Source organism: Paroedura picta, chromosome 12 (genome assembly GCF_049243985.1).
Source record: "Paroedura picta isolate Pp20150507F chromosome 12, Ppicta_v3.0, whole genome shotgun sequence".
Classification (NCBI taxonomy): Eukaryota; Metazoa; Chordata; class Lepidosauria; order Squamata; family Gekkonidae; genus Paroedura; species Paroedura picta.
Genome location: NC_135380.1, coordinates 7,155,767 through 7,179,933, shown reverse-complemented (window position 1 = coordinate 7,179,933; position 24,167 = coordinate 7,155,767). Strand labels below are relative to the sequence as shown.

The 24,167-nt window shown below is 50.5% G+C and overlaps 1 protein-coding gene across 9 annotated transcripts in view; it reads right to left on the bottom strand.

Annotated features, from left to right (window-relative positions):
* The window catches only part of OPCML (opioid binding protein/cell adhesion molecule like), a 696,918-nt gene that overhangs the window by 328,979 nt on the left and 343,772 nt on the right, over positions 1–24,167 (bottom strand). For 7 of the 9 annotated variants that reach the window (XM_077307199.1, XM_077307200.1, XM_077307201.1 and 4 more), the window contains one exon: positions 6,498–6,582. In XM_077307199.1, the coding sequence (XP_077163314.1) occupies positions 6,498–6,582 (85 nt within the window). Of the gene's footprint in view, positions 1–6,497; positions 6,805–9,320; positions 9,371–24,167 lie in introns of those variants that run through there. The other 2 variants (XM_077307207.1, XM_077307204.1) reach the window with 2 other exon arrangements.

Below are 24,167 nucleotides of genomic sequence, written 5' to 3'. Positions count from 1 at the left end.
ACCAGGTGAGAACAGGGACCTAAGTGGGGTACAATGCCATAGAACCCACCCCCCAAAGAATGCACTTTCTTAAGATGAAGTCATGCCTGAGGTCTGGAGAGGAGCAGCAATTCTGGGGGATCCCCAGCCTCACCTGGAGGCCGGTGTCCCTACCTGGCCCAGGTGCAAACCGTTCAATGCACTATGTTTTAGCTTTTTTCAAAGCCAGTACAAATCCTTGTAAACAGAGCCAAAGGCCATAAAGGTAATGCAATCCTCCCGTAAAACAATTTTTTTTGTCTTAATAGTGCACTAAACAGATATTTGGGTTGTGTTTTATTACGCCATTTGCTTGCCAAAATTTATTGTGAGTGTAACATAAATTTACTGCATCCTTTGTGCTTAGTCACTGGGTTAATCGCTTTCACGTTGTGAATGTATTTTGCCCGTTGCATTTCCTTTTGCTCTATCTGTACCACCTGGAGGTTGGCAACCCCTAGTGCCATCAGCCGTAATTAACCAGGCAGTGAAATAAGGGTACCTTTGAGTCCCGGTGCTTTTTAACCTGGACCTTAAAGATACAATTCTCCACCAGGCATTTGCCTGAGACCGTCAACAGGTCCCCCCTTAAACACCCCTCCATGGCCTGAACCAGTCTGTCCTCTCTGGGGCCTTGCCTGGGTTCTGTTCCTGTTGTATTGTTTATGATCACTGAAATTGTGTTATTGGGTTGTTGTTGTTGTTGTTGCATTTGTTTATGTTATGTATTAATGCATTCCATGTATCCCCCATGTTGTATGTAAGCCACCCTGAGCCATATGGAAGGGCGGTATAGAAATCAAATAAATAATAAAATAAAAATAATCATCCAGCACAGAACGTCTTACAACCAGTTCCCTTAAGATGTCTGTTTTTCTCTACAAAGACTAGATTTTGAAATCTCTTCCTTAAAAGGATATCTAAGCTGAGCAACGACTGCTAAGTATGAAACTGTTCCAAAAACTGTATTTGTGCAGGTAAGAAACCTGAGTGTGTGCAAAAACACAATCTCCCCTAAAAACAACAACAAATCCTGGCTTTCCCTCCTAGTTCTCCAGCTCACCTGTACAGTTTGGGCTTCCCGCTAATACGGCTCCTGCACTTGACTATTTGAGAAAACAGAAAGGAGACCTTGTTAAGTCATTTATCAAAACCATGCTAAAGTTGAAAGTTGAACAATACAAACATCTATCATAGAATTCTTCTGCTTTATTCTATCTTTGGCAGGTGTTTCGGTTCTTTCATAGGCCAGTATTGAGCTCTGAGATATTTAATTAAGATGATGAAAAAGAAGATTCACTACCTGAAGGAGTCCCAGAGTGACCTACAGTTCCCTTCCCTGCTTCCCCCCACAACAGGAACCCTGTGAGGTAGGTGAGGCTGAGAGAGTTCTGACAGGACTGCCATATGAGAACAATACTATCAGGGCTGTGACTAGCCGGCTGCATGTAGAGGAGCGGGGAATCAAACCCAGCTTGCCGGATTAGAAGTTACTGGTCTTAACCACTATATCAGGTCTTGGGGACCAAGACGTGCAGATCAACAGGGGGAAATTATTTCAAGTTCTGGATTCTCCCAATGCACCCCCCCAAAAAAAATCTCAGATTAGTTTTGACAGATGCTTACTTTGGGATTGTGTCAAGTGTCCTGGTAGACTACTGACATTCTTGGCTCCACTAATCTGGATTTGTTGGCTTCATGGACTACATCCTCCACACTGGGGGTTGGAACCAACCAGATTTTCCACTGGTGGAGGAGAAAGGAGGCAAAGTTATTTCTTTATGCACACCTGGAGCTCTTAAAATACTGAATCATCGAGGTCAGTTTTGTTTACTCAGCCACTCTCCAGGGTTCCGGGGAGAGTTCTTGATCTGATCCATTTCTACGTCATGCTATAGACTGAATTAGTCAGACCGCACCTGGCGCTCTGTGCGCAGTTCTGAAGTCCTCGCTTCAAAAAGGACATAGACAAAATGGAGAGGGGGCAGAGGAGAGTGATGAGGAGGATCCGGGGCCTGGGGACCAAGCCCTAAGAGGAAAGGCTGAGGGACCTGGGAATGTTCAGCCTGGAGAAGAGGAGGTTGAGAGGGGACAGGATGGCTCTCTTGAAGTGTTTGAAAGGCGGTCACTTGGAGGAGGGCAAGGAAAGGTTCCTGTTGGCAGTAGAGGAGAGGACCTGAGGTACAATAAATCTAGTCTGTATTGTTTCAATATCGTTACCTTTTTTGGCTAGGTTGCATTAGGAACTGTGTTTTATTTTTGCCTCCATTTCAATTAGACTCGACCCAAAACAACACAGCTTTCTCCCCCTTCTATTTAGTTGTCATGCCTTTTTGTGCATGAGGGATGGGCATGTACACATGGCAGTTACCAACCCCGGAAGCTTGGATGAGATCGCAGCCCCAGCCATAAAATCAAACCAAAACGTGGAGGATACCCAAAACAATCAAGGAAAGTGGAAGGCAGTTTTGAGGAAGTTAAAATAGTTTGAGAGCGGTTTCCCCTCTCATCGTGAGCAACTCTACGCCATTTTTATCCCACAGGTCAAACAGGCTTGGAGAACAACATCAGATCCATGCTAACCTGAGACAAGAATAAGGGACAAGCAAATAAGCAATTATTTCTCCTTCCAACTGCCTTCTGTCCTTGGGAGAAGAAAAAAAAAACAAACTTATTGTCTGTCTCCAGCCTAAGTGGGAAGCTTGTTAATGGTTGCTGTACAAGTGCAAAATCAATGAACAAAATGGTTATTTCAGAACGGAGAATCTGCATTGTTCCACTTCCCGTCCTGCAGCCCGTCTCCTTCCTTACCTAGAATACGGTACACGGTCTCCCCACCCCCTTCCAGAATGGCAGTTTAATCATCTTCCATCACACAGCTAAAACAAGGGAATACTTAGCCCCGTACTTTTGGGAAAGGGCAAAGAATACGACATCTCCTCCATGAATGACCGTGTGTGATTTGCCTGCCTCCCCCCAATGAGCCTCTCTGTCCCAGCAAAATGAGGAGATAAATGACTAGCGAAGCAGCTGGGAGGGCCAACAAATAGCCCATTGAGAAAGCATCCAGGGCACGGACATTCGGTTCCTCTCCAAGGCAGAGCCCGGCTGGCGTTGTTAGATGCGCTGGCCTTCACAGCCATTGTGGCCTTTCCCAGACCACGTGACCCTTCTCCGGGGAGAAACCTAGATGACCTTAAATACACCAAAGGCAGGCTGGGGTTATCTTGGACTACTGGGGCTTCCTTGCAGAATCCTGGGAATTGCAGTTGCGATCTTCTTGCGGGAAAAAAAAATATTTACAATTCCCAGGCTTAGCCGAGACAGTGAATTCTGCAGAGTAGATATGCACTTGAAACTACCGGGCAGCCATAGCTGGATGCTCATATGTGCTTTGGAAAGCCAGAGGTTAAAGGAGGACATGGGGGGGGGGGAATAAGTGGAGTACAGGTGGAAAAATAACAAATACTGTCATATTAAGATTCTGCTGCTGTTCTCTGTTCCAGATCATCTGAGTGATGAACCTTCCCAATAACGCACCATACAAGTAGCAACGGAGCCTGGGAGGGTGGCCCTAAGCAGAACTAGATGTTGTTTTTTTACCATCAAGTCACAGCTGACTTATGAAGACCCCCACGGGGTCTCAAGGCAGGAGACACTCAGATGTGGCTTGCCATGGCCTGCCTCCACATCACACTCGCTGGATTCCTTGGTGGTCTCCCTTCCAGGACGGATGAGATCGGATTAACTTGGGCTATCCAGGTCAAGGCGAACTGAGCCACAGGCTCTTTGTTCATTTACGTTATTCATAGTCCCCCTTTCAGAGAGCATAAAAGGACCAACCAACAATGCAATCGGGCTAGGCATTACAGAACAAGAATGTGCCACGATCTAGCTAAAGCAGGTATCCTCTAGTCCAGGGGTATTCAACCTGTGGTCCTCCAGATGTTCATGGACTACAATTCCCATGAGCCCCCTGCCAGCAAATGCTGGCAGGGGGCTCGTGGAAATTGTAGTCCATGAAAATCTGGAGGACCACAGGTTGAATACCTTAATCTAACCCCAAGGGAAAGTGGATTACAAGGGCTAAGACAGAGCAGTAAAAGCTGGATAATGTTGCCAGTTGTTATTGCAGCAGACTAGAATTCTTTTCCATGCCAAAAGTGTGGTCTGGACAATCCCATTCTATTATTGGTCTTTAAAAAAAATTCCCTCTAGAATATCCCTGTTTGGTATTCCCTGCAAAATGACAAGAGCGTGGGAGCCTTCCCCATGTCCTCCAGATGGAAGGCTGGGCCACAAGGTAGGAGTCACCTAGCATTGCTAACCGTGGTCTGGAAATTCAGGGATAGTGCCTGGTGAAGGCAAAATTCAGGGAGGGTGCTCTATAGCAATGTGATCTCACAGGATCTGCCCTCTGAAACTGCAGTTTGCCCTGGAGATCAGCTGTAATGGAGGGGCTACAGCCCCAAGCTGGAGTTTGGACGCCCTAGAATGTGCATGAATGGGCAGTTGTTGGTCTTACCCAGTTGTAGGGTGGCATCTTGAGAAGGCTTTGACACTGGAGTCCCAGATGCAAGACATGGAGGTGGCAGAATGTCAAATTGGAGGCACAGCCTCCAACCAAAGACAGCAGATCCAAATATTGAACACTCCTGAAGGAACCCAGGGCAGCAAGGAGAAAGGTTCGGCTTTCTGCAGGTCGTTCCAATGTCAGATCCCACCAGGATCCCCCAAATGCAGTGGCCCAAGCCATGCTCCCAACTCATCCTCCTGCATGCCCTAGCCAGCCGGGTCTTAGCATCCTGACTAGGGGAAGGAACAGAACACAAGACCAGCAGGCTGGAAGGGACATCTGAGAGGTCGTTTCCAAAACCAGGACTCCATCCCAAAACTCACAAAGCAAAGGTTCAAGAGCTTTGCTGCAGACCTTTCCCTCTCCAAGAGTTCAGCAGTACTCCCGTCGCAACCTCTCTGGAGTGAGAGCGGAAGGGCCCCCAAGACGCAGCACAACTTCCACACAGATTGTCCACCCACTCTCCTCCACCCCGAAGGCAAGGAAGGGCATTTGGTCCATCTCCAAAATGTTTCCCTGCCACAGCTGTTCTCCAGAAACAATGGGGGGGGGCTTATCTTGTACTATGGAAGGGTTCTCTGGGAAGGGAGGTCCAGCAGCCTGCAACAAGTCAGCAGGTCGACCCAGGATTACACCCAGGAGGATTTTCAAAGTCCTGGAAGAGCCATGCACCCCCCCCCCCCTTTCCCTCGGTCCACTTCTGCATTCAGGAGCCTGGTTCAGTTCACTGGCCAATCAGAGCCGCCCCTGTTTAACATCACAAAGCCTTCTGGGTGCTTTCAGATGGCGACAGAACTCCGTGCCTGGAGCCATCCTGAGGATCTCCGACAACCCCAAGGAAGGGAGGGGTGGATATCATTCTCCAAGGAACCTCCCCCCCACACACTCACACCCCTGCGCTCACTCGGCTATGCTCCAGACATCTGGAACCGCACCTCCGTTCCCCGCATCGGCCGTGCTACCCTGGTCTGTGATTTGTTCAGGATATGACAGTCCAGCACAGAGGTGGCCCGTCTGTATGGAAGTCACCTCTATAAGTCTCAGAGCAAAACCAGAACATGTTTTTAAAATACAAAGTTCATCAGAGGTGCCCCAGGAGTGCCCGGCTGCTTCAGTATTAACAGATTCGTGTGGAGCCTGAGCAAGGGGCGGTGGGGGAAGGGAGGGGGGGAACCACCACAGCTGTCTGGCAGCCACCAGAGTCCCGAAACGGGCAAGAACCACAGGCTGGTGCCCAAACTGGCCACCGGTCTCCAGACAGGGCTGCCCTCTCTGCCCAAAGAGCCTTCGGGGCAAAACGAGCATCTCCAGCCGGCGCTTGGTCTGTCATGGAACCTCCGTCGCCAACTGTCTGGCACCTGCTCCTCGTCGCCGCCCCACTCCCTGGCACCCAGACAAACCTGCCACTGGCACTGCCTGGCACCGGAGAGCTCCAAACCTCTCCCCTCCCTGCCTCCTCCAGCAGCCCACATTCCGCCGCCGGGAGACAGCGGCAGAACGGGCTCGCAAACGTTCCTCTGCAGATGCCCACCGCCTTCCAAGCGGCGCCGGCCACTCGGCCCCCCCAAAACAGCACATCAGCAACATCTGGCCCCTCTCCCTCCCTCCCTCCCTCCCTCGGCATCTCCAACCCTCTCCTTCCTCCAAGCACTCCCAGATGCCCCTCCACCAAGCCGGTGCCCAACCGGGCACCAATTCCCAAACCGTGAGCAGCAGCATCCCCGGCCAACCTGGAGCAACTGTCGGGGGGGGGGGCTGCCCCCTACTACCCCCCAATCTCCACACTCCGATCCCCCCGTGCGCTCCAGAAGTGCCCCCCACCCCCCCCCACCCACCCATGCCAGGTGCAAAACTGTTAGAAGGGGGAAGAAAAGGGGAGAGGGAGGCAGCGTTCTGCTCCTACCTGAGGACGGCGCTCTCGCCTTGCCTGACGGTCACGTTATCCATGGCCTTGGGGAAGGTGGCCTCTCCGCTGCGCACGGGCACTCCTGCGGGCACAAGGAAGAGCAGCCTGAGACACAGCACCGCCACGCACCGACCCGCACGCGCCGCGCCGAGCCGCATGGTGGGCAAAGTCTCGCCGCCGGGCGCCGCTGGGCGGGCGGGCGGGCGGAGGCAGGAGGCGGCGGAGACCCGGGCCCGGCAGCCGCGCGCTCGGGAGGAGGGCTGCGTGCGAGCCGCCCGCCGGCGCCAGGCGAAGGTCACGGCCGCTGCGCCCCCTCTCGCCCGCCTGCTCCGAGGCTCCGCCGGGCACGGGCACGCGCCGCGCGGCCCCGGCCGCGGCGCCCCCCCGCATCAAAAGTTTCTCGGCCCAGCCGGAGGGCGCCGGAGGGCGGCGGGGCGGGCGCGGGGAGGCGAGCGCCGCCGACGGAGGCGCTGCGAAAGCCCGGCCGCTCACGGCAGGCGACGCGGGCAGCAGCGGCAGCAGCAGCAGCGAACGGCGGGCGCCCCCTTCGCCTCCGCCTCCGCCACCCGTGGCAGCAGCAGCAGCAGCAGCGGCAGGCTCCCCCGCTCGGCTCGCCCTCCTCGCCGGGCGCATCTCCTCCGCAGCCCCGGCCGGCGCGCGCGCCCGCCGCTGACTTCCAGGGGTTGTCATGGCAGCGACTCCATCACTGACCACCGCGCGGGGCGCCCCCCCCCCCCCACCAAAGACGGACCCCGCCAGAGCCGCCCCCAACCGGCCGCCCCGCAGGCACCGCGCAGGGCTTAACCCTCCCCGCGCTGGGACGGGACGGGACGGGCTGGGGGTCTCCCGAGCCAGCCAGGTGCGGGGCAAGAAGCTGCCAGGGATGACAGGAGGGGTCCTGGGCGGGAGGAGTGGGGTCTGGGGAGATTGGGGAAGAGGGACCCTCCCAAAGTTTCATGCTGCCGGGGGGGGGGGGGGGTTCAGTGTGCCAAGCTGCCCTTGCCTCTGGGGGAACTGAGCTCTGGAGTCCATAGTTGCAATTCGGGTCCACGCACCACCTGGAGGGTTGGCAACCTTCTCTGGGTCGCCGAGAACAGAGAGGAATCAAAGCTTGGGGTGGAAAGGCCATGCCGAGGCCAAAGGAGTCGCTGTTGGGACCGGCTAAGGATCGAGGGGCAGGAAGCAAGCTTCCAGGATGCGCAGAGCTCTTCTTCCACTTTGCTGGCCAAAACAAAGCCCCAGGGCATGTGTGCGTGTTTGAGGGTGGCCCTCCTGCAACCGCATGCCTCCATGCGACATCCACACCTGGCAGGCTCTAGAGCAGGGGGGGGCGAACTGTGGCTCTCCATGGACTACAATTACCATGAATCCCTGCCAGCATGGAAATTGCAGTCGGTGGACATCTGGAGTGTCACAGTTTGGCCACCCCTGCAACGGGACCCCCTTTGGAACAGACACACACACACACACCCAGGGTGAAAGTCAACCGAAATCAGCAACAGCAAGCAAGACCCTTTTTTTTTGCATTCGAAAAGCAGATGCCCTCTTTGCCAGCTTGCACCTCCCGCTCCAAAAAAGCATCTATACAGAATGACGGCTGAAGGGGAGTGAGAGGGAAGGTGCTACATAAAATACAGTCTCCACGCCTGCTGAGGTTGCTTGGACTTGCGCTTTGCCATCTGGCCTCATCCACTCTGCGCTGATGTCCTAGGGCGCCTTCGCTGCTTTTTTTGCCCATCTGGCTCTAGCCAGGGCTGCTTTGTGACTCGCTGGGGGCCTCTAAATTAGGGTTGCCAGCTGCTGGCCCCCGGAAAACATCTGCATTTCTCACAGCTTCTGGACACTCCACCTGAGACCATCAACAGCTAGGTTGGACTTCCCTTCACAACTGGCTATAGAAATCACATTGATGTGTCCCTCCTGACGAAGATCATTGAAAGTTGCATGTCTCTGCAGATGGAGGGCCACAGTTTGACTACCTCTGGCATACACCTTAATAAAACTTCATTGGTCTTAGAGGTGCTGCTGGATTTCACAGGGTTGCAGGGAGGGATTTTGCAAGAGACTGACATAAGAGAGGAGGCAGAAGTTAAGTGAATATGTGGGCAGGAAGGGATGTGCCAGTGTTTGTCTCTTGTGGCCCTTCCTTGCATAAACAAGGAACTGCTAATCACCCCTGTGGGATGGTAGGTGAATTTCCCCCAGGACAGGCTGGATTCTGGAGATTTTTGGTGGTGATGGGGGGATCACTTGGGCATGAAACTGGGTTCACTGTAGGTGGCCAGGTAGTTGTGAGTTCCTGCACTGTGCAGGGGGTTGGACTAGATGACCCAGGAGACCCCTTCCAACTATGATTCTATGAATCTCTGCAGCTATTTCCCCAAGCTTCCTTCCTTTCCCTCCCCCAAACCTGTGTAAAGTCTGCAGGATCAGCCGGGAGAGGTTTTGAAAAACATGCACACAAAAGGACTTGCATAATCAGGACTTTGTTCGATAACTCTCCCCCTTTTGTGGGTCGGTTTCTTTTCTCTGCCAGATCCCTAGTAAAGTGCTAGGCCCCAAACCATGGTACAAAACAGAGAGTGCCGACACAGCGCACAATTGTGGGAGGGAAAAAAACACACAAATAAAAATAAATGCAGCTACCACAACTTCCTGACACAGCTAGAGGCTTTAGAGTATTAAAAATGGAAGGGTCCTTAGAGACCCAATTTGTGAGAATGTGTGAAAGACGAAGAGAGACGCAGCAGAGGGAAAGCAGAAGTGGTGGAACAGCTACAGTGAAAACAGCCTGGAAGGGAGGAGGTTAACCAGACCCACCTTTCCAGATGGGGCCTTTCCCCAGGTGTAGCATTTCTCCCCCTGGCAGGACAAGCTGCACCTGTAAAGAATTCCCTTCCAGGTGTAGCTCTTAAAGAAACAGGAGTCCTTTTTTATTTCTCTCTTCAGCAGCTAGCAGCCATTCTACAACCAAGCCAAACTGCAGCTTAGAAAGAATTGGGGGACAATATTACCTGGCTGGTAATTAATGGGCAGCAGCGGGGTTTGTAAGCAGAGGAGAAAATAAATTTCTAAGGTGAGCCCCAGAGTTAGCGCTGCAACACATTTTGAAGGGAGGAGCACCCCAAAGAGAGAGAGAGAAAATAGAAAGATGAACATATGTGCTAACAATTAAAAATAGGTTCAGCTTCTCAGATGGGCACTAAATCAACTCCTGGAAAGGCAAAAGACACACCAATTCTGCCCAATGGGATGTGGCAGTTCAGAATGACGCAGAGAGGTCACCCCCCCCCCCCAGGTACAGTAGGACCCGAAAGCAGTCTTCAGTAGCTTGCTGTAAAACATATTCTGGTCTGCTGGGGCAGATTGGTGTTTACCCCTCGGGATAAGAAGCTGTTGACAAACAGTGCATGTTTCAGAAACGCTGGCTAAACAGCTATAAGAGCAGGGAAGTGAGATTCACACAGCAAACGACCCTGTCCGAGCGCATGTTTGCCTTGGAAGGGGATGAGCCAGCTTTCTGGGACAGAAAGAAATGCAAAGATAGCGGAGGTTTGTGTTGCCAACCTCTGGGTGAGCCCTGGAGAGCTGGAATGACCGTTGTTAATTTAATTAATTGATTAATTAATGCATTGATTAATTAATTCATTGTTTAATTCATTCCTTTTTTTCCCTAGTGGGGCCCCAGAATGGCTTACATTAATCTATTTGTTGTTGGGTTTGTGGCTCTGAGGAAGACCAAGATTGAGGTCTGTGGCAGGATCGAAGCAGGCCGTGTAACTGACCAATGCGTGGCTAGATCCCGGATGCAGGATCCAGTCAGGTTAAACCAGGGGTAGTCAAACTGCGGCCCTCCAGATGTCCATGGACTACAATTCCCAGGAGCCCCTGCCAGCGAATGCTGGCAGGGGCTCCTGGGAATTGGAGTCCATGGACATCTGGAGGGCCGCAGTTTGACTACCCCTGGGTTAAACTGATATTGACCAATGGTGCACACTGGCGAGAAGACCCATAGTTTGCTGTTGTATATAAGTTGGGGTTCTCAGGGGTTTCTCAGTTCAGTTCTTCCTCTTGTACCACCATGCTGAGATCCTAATCAAATGGCAAATGAACTCCCAAATGATCCTGGCTTCCTTTGAACCCACAGAGCGGGTCTGTGCAAGAGAGAACAGGGAGGGTGTTTTTTTTTTTTTTGCTGTTTTACTACTTTACTACTTTCTCTTCCCCCTCTCCACGTTGCACCCCATCTTCCCCCACCTCCAATCCATCTGCAGTCCCTCCCCCCCCCCCCCAACACACATTTTCACATGTTTCTGGCTGCTAATTTTGAGTCTCTCTCTTTCTCTCTTTCTGTTTGTGTGTGAATTAATTCCAACACTTCCCACCCAGGCTGTTTGCTTGACTCTCTCCCTCTCTTGCCAATAACTATTTCTTATGTTCTCTCTCTATCCCCCCCCCCCAAAATGTGAAATGCTTCCCTGCTATTAAAAAGGACTTCAGCAGAGACCAGGCATTGGCAGCTGGAGACTCTGGTGACCAATTAAGAGCGGGTTCCCAAATGCCAGCCAGGACTATAATTAGAGTAATGAAATCTTGCACTACAGGGAAGGATGTAGATTGCAGAGGGTCAAGACACAACCCCCTCACTTCTCCTGGGCTCCATGGGGGGAATAATAATGCCAGGTCCATTGGAGGCTCCAGAGGAGCCAGTTCTGTGCAGTACAATAGATGTCCTGGGACTTTCCTTCTCTGCTAAGGGAGGGGAGCCTCATTCCTGCACACGCTGGGTCACGGCAGAGAGGGTTCAGAGCTCATGCTCTTAGCAGAGAGTAAGGCTGGTCACTTTTCGTAGATGTCAATATGCGAGCTTCCTCCCTTTGTCCCTGCCTTCATCCTTCTCCTGCCAACGCCTACTGATGCCCGTAGGTTGAATTTTACATTGTGAGCTCCTTGGGGCAGAGCCCTGTTCATCGGTAAGGTATCCTGAGCAGGGAATTATTGATGGTGGACTGTCCAGTTGACAAAGGAGTTTCCAAGCAATAGATGAACAGAGGTAGTTTGCCACTGCCTGCCTCCTAAGGATGCCAACCTCCAGATGGGACCCAGAGATCCCCTGGAATTATAGCTCATCTCCAGGCAACAGAGAGCAGTTCGCTTGGAGAAAATGAGTGTGGGGGCGGGGGGGAGAGGTAGAGCCATCATCTCCCCTTCCTCATCTCCCCAAACATCACCTCCCCCAGCTCCCACCCCCAAACAGCCAGTGATTTCCTATATCAGAGTTGGCGACCCTACCCTGACGGAGTTCAAGCTAGGTTCCCTGTGTTCACGGACTGGCCCCAATTCTACGTGAATCCTGTAAACAGTTAATAGGCAATAATGGCAGGCTGTGAGCCAAGGGGTTTGGCAGCAATGAGGTGGCCTGTACGGAGGACTCACAGCACTTCATGGCTGTCGTGTGAGGATAAAATGAAGGTGATGGGGGACAATGCGAATGGCTTAAGATCCCCATTAAGGTGAAAAGTCTCCATCAAACTAATGGAGAATGGCAGAGAGGGGGCAGTAACATACCTAAGGATGTCCTTTGGGAACACAGAGGAAACTGGGGATTCTTAGAGAGAGAGGCAGAAGCCTGAGAAAGAAGAAGGTCAAGGAAAATGGGAGGAGCTAAGAAACACCTTTTATTTACACCCCACTTTTCTTCCCTAAAGGTAAAGGTAAAGGTCATTACCGCTTACCCCCCAGAAAGCTGGGTACTCATTTTACCGACCTCGGAAGGATGAAAGGCTGAGTCAACCTTGAGCCAGCTGCTGGGATTGAACTCCCAGCCTCATGGGCAGAGCTTTCCGACTGCATGTCTGCTGCCTTACCACTCTGCACCACAAGAGGCTCTTTCTTCCCTATGGGGCAGCTTACAAAACAGCTTACAAAACCACTAAGTGCCCTTGGGCCAGTCAAAGTTCTCCAAGAGTTCTCTCAGCTCCACCTGCCTCACAGGGTGTCTGTTGCGGGGAGAGGAAGGGAAGGTGAATGTAAGCCGCTTTGAGACTCCTTCGGGTAAAGAAAAGTGGTATAGAAGAACCAACTCTTCTTCTTGTTCATTTTTGTCTTTGTTCACCGCTTCTCCATTTTATCTTCACAACAACCCTGTGAGTGTTTGTGGCTGGCCCAAGGAACCCAGCCAGCTCCCCATCAAAATGGGGATTTTGAACCTAGGCTGTCACAAGAAGCAGTCTAAAGGAAAGCAGGGGGGCTGAGGGATCATAACTGGCCCAAGAAGACCATGCATTTCTTGAGCTGTGGAGCTGCTCCCCAATCACCTTGTGTGTCGTTCCCAGGGAGAGTTCAGCATTTGCCTACCTGGCTCCCCAGGTGAGCATGCACCTTTCCACCTTTGAAAGTCCTTTGTCATCAACACTCTAACTGCAGCTAATAAAAGTGATGGGAAGGGTGCCTCCTGCCTTATAGTATTAAAGGATCCGGATTTTATTTCTGTGGTTTCTATGGTAACTTGTTTTTTTTTATATATATTAAAAAAAGTTCCAGATATTATTATTGTCCTCCCCATCATCATCGTCAGGAAACTGCCTGGAGATCCCCCGCTGAAAAAGCAACAATGAGGCTGCTAAATATGATCATAATCACATAAATATAGGGGTGGAGTGTGAACTCTACGCTGGATGACTCAGAAGGGATGAGCTGGATGGGGCGGGGGGGGGGAAAGTGTTTTGATGGGAACAGAAAAATACCTTTAAGACACACAGAAAAAAGCAGGAGGGGGGGGGGGGACATGCCAGCCAAGTACATTTTCTCCCCACCTAAATGTCCTTTCCAAGGAAAGCTTCTCTCTAAAGCTGGCTGCATTTACTTGGATTTATGGCTACCCACCGCATTCCACATTAAAATCTCGCTTCGTTTCTTCTTTTTTTTGTTGTAAGAAAGAAAAAAAATCACCTCCAGTTTTTCCTTGGCCAGCTTTTCGGGAAACTCAGGCTCTCCTTACAGATCTATCAAATGAACCTTTTCTTACTATGCTTATATTTTTAACACCTTTCTTGCCTTTTTATGTTTGCACTAAATCACGAAGCCATGGCACCTAAAGCTTTTATTTTCTCATTTCTCTATCTTATATATATATATATAGTCTTTACTGTCTTACTACCATTGCTTAAAAAAAAAATGTAGTGCTGGCATGGGAGATGGTGGGACCATACTCTGTCATGCCAGTACTAGGGCTCAGTCAGCCTCACCTCCCTCACAGGGGGTCTGTTGTGGGGAGAGGAAAGGGAAGGCAAATGTAAGCCTCTTTGAGACTCCTTCGGGTAGAGAAAAGAGGCATATAAGAACCAATTCTTCTTCTTCAGTAATATCAGGTCTCTCTCAGCCTCACCCACCTCACAGGGTGTCTGTTGTGGGGAGAGGAAAGGGAAGGCGAATGTAAGCCGCTTGGAGACTCCTTCGGGTAGGGAAAAACAGCATATAAGAACCAGCTCTTTTTCTTCAGTAATATCAGGGTTCTCTCAACCTCAGTTGGTCTCTATCTTCATAATTTGGATGTGCCTTGATGGCACATAAACATGTAATGAAAAGAAGTTCTTTTTTGGGGGGGGAGGGGGTGAGCCTGAGGATGGCAAGGTCTGGGGAGGGAAGGTACTGCAATGGAAGAGAATGTCAACCTTCCAAAGCATCTATTTTCTCAGGTGAACAGAGCTCTGACACCTGGAGACCAATGGAAACATCAGCTGATCTCCAGTGACCACCAGGAGGTTGGTGACCCTAGAACACCCTTGTAAAGTTTTAGGATGGAACCTTGGCACCAAGAATTTGGCCTGGAGGTCTCTGATCCTTCCTTATTTCTAGGCAATCAATTTCCCCACCCCTACCCCTTGCCTCCAGAAAAGAATATATTAACCAGCTCTGTTTCTCTCGTATCTATTTGCAGCTCTGCAAGGACATAAATGCACCAACATTTCATCAAGGATGCTGTTTTTACAGCCCACTGGCAATCCCCAGGTGATTTCAAACTTGATTTTTGCCAAGCAAGGAAATGCAGAGAACTCAGGCTGTATCGGTACCTTTGGGGAAAACAATTCTGCAGGCTCTTGGGTCGCAAAGGGAAAGCAAGGGGACTCTGATTCCATGATCCGTCTACAACTCCGTTCCAGTGAATGTTTCCTAAATGACCAGTAATTACAGATGGGAGCTAATTAAAACCAATAATGGAAGGGGAGTGAGGAAATCAGGCTCCAGGGAGACAGGGTTCTACTCGGTTGTTCATTTGACCAGATAATATTTACTGCAAAGTGAGATCAGGGCACACAGCAGTTGTGTACAGGAGGAAACAGAGGGGAATGGTACCTTGTGAATGAACCTGAAAGCATCAGTGTGATAAAACAAGGAGAGAAGTGAGTGGGGGGAACCCGGGGCAGAGCAAGTCAGTACAGGGAGATAGAGAAAATCAGAAAATAATAAAGAGAGGGACGGGTGCTTTGGGGTGCAAGGAAGATTGCTGACTCTGGCCATTTCTGCACCAGGAATTTCCCCCTGCCTGGCCTCTCATTATTTGTAGGTTTTAATGCTCCTTCCTCATGATGTAGGAAGCAACCTATGGCTCTCCAGGGGTTGGTGCAAGTTTCTGTCCCCTTTGCCCCGCGATAACAGAAAGTGGGAGAATCCGCTTCCTGTTTCTTATCCCGGTGTACAGAGAGAACCTGTCTGAAAGAAGTGGGTGTCCTGCACAGTGCAAGCAGGGGGTTGGACTAGATGACCCAGGAGTTACCTCCCAACTTTATTATTTTATGACTCTATGATTCTAAAAACATGCAACAGTCTCGGTAGTGTTTTGCCTGCCCTCGCACTTGCCCCCTCTCTACATTTCCAGATCATAATTTTTTTTTTTAATGGCAGTCGGCATTGTAACAGGAATGCAAACCGACACGCCCGTGTATCAGTGGAAATAAAATGTACTGCCATGTTCTCTTCAAAGTGTACAGGAATATATTGGCAGTGGCCAGCAACCCTATCTAAAACCCTATCTGGTGGTAGGGCATGAAAGGGGAAAGATGGGGGGGGGCATGTTATGAAGCAGACCTCTCCCTATTAGCATGGCATCCGTGTTCTGTATTTTCATTCTGCATTGTGAACACACAATCCTTGAGGTCCAATTGCCATGGCCAGCGTAGGTCTCAAGTCCACCAGAAATCTACCTGCACATAAATCAAGACGGAGTTGCCACCAGTGGCCTTTGGTCTGACAGTACTTTCTACCACCATTTTGGTTGGGGGGGGGGGTTGCAAGACAGCCCTTTCTGTCCTCCCTCCAGGGTTGCCAACCTTTAAATGGGGCCTGGAGATCTATTCAAATTGCAGGTAATCGCCACACTGCGGAGATCAATCTCCCCTGGAGGAAACAACTGTTGAGGAGGACTCTATGGTATACCATAGAATCTAGGAGCAACGGGAGCCCTAGACTGACATGAAAACATTGTTGCGATCCCTTCCCCTCCCCAGACTCCCCCCTTGCCAATTTCCCCCTCAATTCTTCAGGAACCTCCCAACCTACAGTTGGCAAGCCCGCTGCCCAGCCCCAAAAGTAAAGTTCCCAAGGTTTCCAGGGGAGAAAGAGATGATTGCATCATCAGCTCATTGTGTGCTGCAGATATCCCCTAGCTCATGGCTGGCCACCAGGCAGGATCTTGTACCTGAAGCAGCTGTGTGACTAAGAGGTGTTTCTTGTTTTGTTTTTAACAGCAGCTAATTTCCTCTCTCCCTTTACCAGCTCAGAGATGGTGGTGGTCGTGGGGGGGGGGGGGGGGGGGGGGAAATCCCTTGGTAAATTTCTGCTCATCCTTTCTGCAAGTTCAGAGAGAAATGTTGGGACCATGACATGGAGCCATCTGGCACACATCAGGAAGGTGTGGAGAGAGATGTTTTGCTTTCAGACGCCTCTTCCCGGCAGAGACGGTATTTGTTCCGCAGGGGTTGCAAAGGGGACGGCAGCGACAGCTACACCACCCCACAGCACGGAGACTCTTCCCCATAGAGGGGGTTCAGGGGGAAAGTAGGTTACAGCACAGCCAAGGCGATGAGCTCTCTCGTAAACAGGATATGAGCAGTCAGAATTCCCACTGGTTTCTTACTCCCCAGGTGAACGCAAGCCAGTTATGCAGCAGCCCGCTGCCCTATCGGAGGATCCTGCTATAATTGAAAAGGCAGCATAATCCCAACCGAGAGCAAGGAGAGGAAAGAATGCGTGCTGTTATTGCTAGAAACAAGAAAAGCCAACCGTTGCTGGGGGGCGGGGGAGCTGGCTAACCTTTGGCAGCGCTATTCAGACAGGGCAGAGCTGAACATTATGACTTCACCATTGCGCACTGTCCTGGGGGTCTCAGTGCTGCACGCTACCTCTCCCGTTCCCTTCTGTTTGGAATTAGATCCAGGTGGGGAGTCGCATTGGTCTGAAGCAGCAGAATAAAGTTGGTGTCCAGGGGCAGCTTCAAGACCAACCAAGTCTTATTTGAGAGTGAAGCTTTTGCATGCGTGAACACTTCCAGAGATGCTATGAATAGTATCTGAAGAAGTGTACATGCACGTCAAAGCACATACCTTTCACAAAAATTGGTTGGTGCCACTGGGGTGAGATTTTGTTCTCCTGTTTGGAATGTTATTCTTGGATGGAGCTATTTTCTTTTAAAAAGTGGGATGGATCTGGAATTACAACTGGCTTCTAAGCGACAGAGATCAGTTCCCCTGGGAGAAAATGGCTGCTCTGGAGTTTGCTCTCCATAGCATTATGCCCATCACCAAACCCTGCTTTGTCCAGCTCCATTTCCAAATTTCCAGGAAACACCATGGTAGGCATGGGCAAACTTAGATCCCACCTGTTGTGTATGTGGATCCTCCGAGGACCAAGCTTGAGGCCCAAGACCACGGGACTCTGCCCACCCTGCCTTTAAGTCTGTGAAAATCAGCTTTCCTAAAGTCCAGTCTACACGTCCGACTACGTAAAGGTTTTCTCTTTCCCGCGATTGCAAATTCCAAAATCACATGGTCGCTACTAGCAAGTGTGCCCACATACTTCCACCTTCTACCAGTTCTTCCCTATGGATGAGAATCAAGACTATGATCAAATATAATTGGGCACCTGTAAAGTCACATTTTTTTGCTTTATTCATAAATAAGGAGTTGGGAGGGGGGGGGCGAAGGTCTTTGATCCCCTTTTAACCTATATTGCAATTACAGTTTTTAGGGAAGGAATGGGAGGCGGAGGGAGCAATCTTAATGATTGTATTTTGTCAGATGCTAAGCTGTTGAAAGACATTTGCATGTTTTTGCACTTTTAACTTACACAACATCAAGCACAACATGCCATTGTGATGACTATCATTAACAGTAATCTCTCTAGAAGATACCTGATCCTTGGTTGCTTAGGACATGCTTGCTGTCTCTTTTTGCTCCCTGCAGCTAGGTTGGGAAACACCTGGATGTTGGGGGGGATGGAGCCAGGAGAGTCGGTGTTTGGGGAGGGACCCCTCTGAGAACTCACCCCTCAAAGCTGCCGTTCTCTCCACATATATTGATCTGTGTAGCCCAGAGATCAGTTGGAATTCTGGGAGATATCCAGGCCCCACCTGAAGGTTGGCAACTGTATGTTCTACCTATGCTCCCTCCTTTCCTCCAGATACCTTTGAAATCCCACAAACACATTTAAAAAACGAAGCAGCACACCTGTTGTGTTTGTACACCTGCCGAGGACCAAGCTTGAGGTCCGGGGCGGGATCCCGGCCAGCACAAAATTGACCAGTGCGCGGCCAGATCTGGTCTGCCGGATCCAGTCAGTTTAAAATGAAACTGATCAATAGTGTGCGTTAGCAGGAAGATCCTTTATGCGGGTCAGTTCTCAGTTCTGCTTGTACCATGCGGGGGTCTTAATAAAGAGCTCGAATCACTGCCTATGTGATCACTGCCCACCTCTGAACCCACATGTTTAACAACACCATTCTGCATTCTCAGAAACGTTAACCCGAAAAGGTCTTGTTTGTTATGGACAGATCTTCCCCTCCCCAAACAAGCCATACAAATTAAAAGGGGGCAGAAGGCCTAAATATACCCATCAGGGCTGGTTTATCCATGTAGTATGTATTATGGGCCCCACACTTCCAGGGGGCCCCATATGGTGCCTTCCCCCCCCCCCCAGGATCAGAGCCATAGCTTGTCTCCTCTCCCCTTTACCCTCAAAGTGACACGCCTTTCCATTGTGGGGTGCCCCTCTGCCCCCCGCCCCCCTCCTCCCGTCTGGCTGCTCCTGCTAGGGCCTCGCACCAGAGCTGCTGGTAAGACCAAGCAACCTCTTCAGAGCAACTTCCTAAAGCAGCCTTCAGATCTGTCATTTTCGGCAGAGGAATGATGGGTGTATGTTTTTCGCCTTTCTGCCAACAGCTGTTTCTCTCCTGCTCCCTCCCCAGCTCCTCCCTCCCTCCCTCCCTCCCCGCTTCTCCTGTGCGGAACTTCGCAATGTATATTTAACTTTCTAAAAACGTCTCTGGAACTTCTTGGAGGCGAGGGAGAAGAGCAGCTTGAAGAAGCACTGGGTTTCTAAAGGAAATCACGAGCAGGAAATAGGTTAAGCACCTTCCAGATGCTCCCCAGTTCAGCTGCGCCGTCTCCCCAAAGCTGCTCTTCAGTCCGTTCAGAACGGAATAAGGTCTGCATCTGTGTGCAACGTGCAGTTGGTGTCTTAGGTCTTTGTGCACAGGGCAGGGTTGGGAAATGCCTGGAGCCTTTGGGAGCCAGGAAAAGAGAGGGACCTCAGTGGAGTATAATGCTATAGAGTGCAGCAGTGGCTTATTTTCCAGTCCTGTTGGCAGGACTCTGCCTAGTGATATAAGACAAAGCCCACCCCCCTACATCCACACACACGTGCCTGCCAAGAGCGATTATTGCCGGGATGATTAAGCAAGATAAAATAGAATGCAATGAAAACAAGCTCCCAAGAAAACTAAGAACATGTTCCTTTTCCTCCAGAAGTGTTACCTTGGCGGAAAACATCTGGATGCCAAGCTACAACTGACAGCAGATGCCTTAGAGGCCACCCTTCCAAGTGACAGACAGGCCCGACCCTCCTTAATGTCTGAGATCTGACGGGATCAGGGTTGCCTGGGCGAGCCAGGGCAGGAGGTGGGAAAGAACGAGAGCCCAGTAGCACCTTAAAGACGAAACAAAATTTGTGACAGGGGAGGAGCTTTTGTGAGTCGCTGCACGCCGCTTCAGTATGGCACCTTTGTTCCCTTAGAAACAACAATAGTTTACGGGGATCATGATTTGTCACGAAAAAGAAGAGACGATTGAACCACCCCTTCTAGATCACAGCTCCCGGTCCCACTAGGATCCAACGTCTCCCTGTGGCTGCACGCACAAGCGTCAGATGCTGATGGGAGAGGAGACCAGGGGACAGTTGACAATTCGGCAAGCTCGCTAATTGTGTGACGGCACAGAGAAGCCAGACATACCTTCTCAGCCCCTGCGGGCAATTAGCTCGTGGTCCGTAGTGCTAGAATGGAGCTGTGTTGTTATGTACTCAAATCTGTTAACACACATGTTTTCCGTCTGTTTTAAAGTCTGGTGTTGCCTTGAGGGAGAACGGACCCTTCAACGTGTCGCGCAGGCCGGGCTGTCAGCTTGAGCGCTGGATTTCTTCGCTTCAGCTTGGGGTGGCGTTTGACAAGTGCACCAGGACTTGCACAGAGGAGAGGATCGGCTGGGGACCTGATTCAGGGGTTCCAATCCAGGGTGCTCTGTTTTTTATAGCCTGTAGGTAAGGGCTAAGCTGTGGATAAAGGCAGCTGCAGCCAGATCTATGCTAGGCATGCCGAGGTCTTCAACATGAAGAGCAGAACTTACTTGGATCACACACAAGCTCCTCATTGGGTTGCCTCCATGTTTGTTTGGGTCTTTTTGGTCAATGTTCACCTTGAACACTGTGCTAGCAGCCTTGACAATAAAAAGGTAAAGGTATCCCCTGTGCAAGCACCGGGTCATGTCTGACCCTTGGGGTGACGCCCTCCAGCGTTTTCATGGCAGACTCAATACGGGGTGGTTTGCCAGTGCCTTCCCCAGTCATTACCGTTTACCCCCCAGCAAGCTGGGTACTCATTTTACTGACCTCGGAAGGATGGAAGGCTGAGTCAACCTTGAGCCGGCTGCTGGGATCGAACTCCCAACCTCATGGGCAGACAGCTTCAGACAGCATGCCTTACCACTCTGCGCCACAAGAGGCTCTTCAGCCTTGACAATAGGCAACATTAAAAAAAATGTTTCAAGAGAAGATTGCATGTCCAGGGGCCATTATCAGGTTATTAAATTGACGTCTTTGGCAAACAGAACCACTAACATTCCTTTTTTTAAAATGTGTATGTGTATCTGTGCATGTGCGTGCTGGTCCATTTGGATGAATCTTTTAATTGGGTGATGTTGGATATATTACACTGCCTGCTTTTTGTGTCTCTTTTGTGACGTGACTCCAAGAACTGAGTGCAAGATCAGCTCAGTTCATAGGCAGACACCAAAGGGACACACAGACATCTAAGTAGGAAGTGTCAACTCACAACTCAGATATCCCCCTCCGGCTATATGAAACGCTGAGAGGTGTAACAACAGATGGATAGAAGTGGTGACAGCTGTGCGGAGGTGTAAATGGGCATGAGGGCTGTCTAACCATACAGGGACAATGACCTTTGTTAGGACTGCTTCTGAAGAACTCAGTGAATTCTTGGCTCTTGACAACAGCCAATGGGCTGTCAGGGTGGCCAAACTGTGGCTCTCCAGATGTCCATGGACTACGATTCCCATAAGCCCTTGTCAGCACATTCAGGGGTTCATGGGAATTGCAGTCCATGGACATCTGGAGAGCCACAGTTTGGCCCCCCCCAGATGCAAAAGCAACTGAATGGCCTACCCAGCTGCTCTCTGTTGCCTGCTAAACTCTGGGCCTGATCTTTCAAACCCATATTCCCTTATGTACCTGGAGAGTTTGGGGAATTCTAATGGGAATAATAATTCCATAATGGGAATTCCTCCTGGCAAATAGATGGGGAAGAAATGGAGATAGTGACAGATTTTATTTTCCTGGGCTCCAAGATCACTGCAGATGGGGACTGCAGCAAAGAAATTAAAAGACGCTTGCTCCTGGGGAGGAAAGCTATGGCAAATCTAGACAGCATCCTAAAAAGCAGAGACATCACCCTGCCAACAAAAGTGCGTTTAGTCAAGGCTATGGTATTCCCAGTTGCAATGTATGGCTGCGAAAGTTGGACCATAAGGAAGGCTGAGCGTCAAAGAATTGAGGCTTTTGAACTCTGGTGCTGGAGAAGACTCTTGCGAGTCCCTTGGACTGCAAGGCGAACAAACCGGTCAGTCCTAAAGGAGATCAACCCTGACTGCTCTTTAGAAGGCCAGATCCTGAAGATGAAACTCAAATATTTTGGCCACCTCATGAGAAGGAAGGACTCCCTGGAGAAGAGCCTAATGCTGGGAGCGATCGAGGGCAAAAGAAGAAGGGGACGACAGAGAATGAGGTGGCTGGATGGAGTCACTGAAGCAGTAGGTGCAAACTTAAATGGACTCCGGGGAATGGTAGAGGACAGGAAGGCCTGGAGGATCATTGTCCATGGGGTCGCGATGGGTCGGACACGACTTCGCACATAACAACAACAACAATGGGAATTCCACTGAATTCTAGTGTGAGGATTATTTTTCTACCCCACCCCCAAAGCTCTCCCAACAGCTGTTGATTATCCTGGGCTAGACTGTTTTTTTCACCTGTCAGGGTCCTGGCCTGTTCCTTATGAACCCTGTCTGAATGCATTCCCTCCTCCTCCGTTATCGCTGATGGACAGAAGAACCCCGTTCACAATGATCTGCTCAGACCCTTTGGAGGTGTTTGTGAGAGACACAAGTGTGCACTTTCGCAGAATCTGCAGCTATTCACTGCTGGGTGAACATGTCAGAAAACATGTCAGGTTAGAGAGCCATTATTCCTTTTACACCCTCTCTCCATCTCCTCATGCGCCTCTTTTATTCAAGTCGCCATTTGTCATGTTAAGCAGCTTTGGCAACAAAGAGAAAACGGTTGAGAAATATGACTTCCCCAAATGGAGACATTTGCCTCCTCTTCTATTTCCGCCACCACCACCCCTCTTTCTCGTTTGATGTGATTTTTATTCTGCTCCCCATTTCGAAACGATTTCTACAGCCCGGTCTTGTGCAGCAAGGGCCACTTGTACAAACAAATGTGCTGGTGGGGGGTGTCAGGAGAGAGAGAGAGAGAATCTGCCACTCAGCTATGGAAGGAGAGCACACAACATTCATTTTTTAGCAGAGGGCCTCTGAATTATTCTTTGCACGGTTTAGCGGAGAGAGTTTTCAACAGAGAATCTCGATGAACTGGTATTAGAGGGTTCAAGGAAGTAACAGCTGGTCAGCACTCGTGTTCCTCTAATGCAGCCTTTCTCAACTATTTTCCCATTGATAAACCCCTGAAACATTCTTCAGGCTTCGAGGAACCCCAGAAGTGGCACAATCAGGCAGAATGTGGTTGAGAAGCAGAACTGTGGACACGCCCACCTGGGGACCCCTCCCCTTCCCACCCCCTCCTGGCCCATCATTGGCCATTTTGGAAGGGGGGAAGCATAGCGGTGCATAGGGCCAAAGGAGGCTCCTCCCCTTCCCACCCTCTCCAGGCTCCTCATTGGCCATGTGGGCCATTCAGGAAATCCTTCCAGGGCCATCAAGAAACCCCAGGGAGAAAGCATGCCTTAGAGCCCGGAAGAGCATTACCATCCCGGGAACTGTTTTAGTCAACAGTCTGGAAAACTCATCCCAAGGGCTCACAGATCTGAAGGTTACCAGCCCTCCGAGCCCTTCAGGAAGACTGCCAGCTTGGGCTGTTTTCACAAGCAGGGATTCAATCGTGCAATGCTTTGCAGTTTGCCATGTCCGCAAGGGTCTAACTAGGCATTTGGGGGGATTTGCGGCCGGCGATGCTCAGGCCTCCGCAGCCGCATCGGAAAAAGAGGCGCATGATCTGCCAACACCGCGGTCAGCGTTTCCGCAAGCTCCGCACGCGGCGGCCAATTAATTGGAGTGAGGGCAAAGGAACGCTGCACGGGATGACCCTGTGATTTGGTTCAGACATAACACAAAACCACGCTTTGTTTTGAGCCTGATTAGACTGTGCAACCCCAATGCATGCCCTGACTGGACATGTATTAGCTAATTGTAATTAGTTTACTGTCTCACATTAGGGTCGTGGTCACACTAATCCCAGTTAGTTTAGCTAAGTCATATTTTGTGTGATGTCTGAATGGAGCTAGACTTGTACATTTTTCACTATATGTTACTAGGGAGACATCTGAAGGAGACACGGGACAGCTCCCGTCATCTGTTCTCCACATAGGGTTCTCACTTGCCTGCCTGGTGCAGGACACCTCATGCCCTTGGCCATCACTGCCCAGAAGTGTTAAGCTGGCTGGTGGCAGGGAAACGGCAAGCGAAATAAGGGCCGGGGGTGCCATCAGTGTCCTCAGTGTGTTGCTGTCACTTCCAGCAAGATCCGTGATATCATCGCACTCGGTGACACTTCGGCATTCACCCCAAACTCTATAGTTATATCATA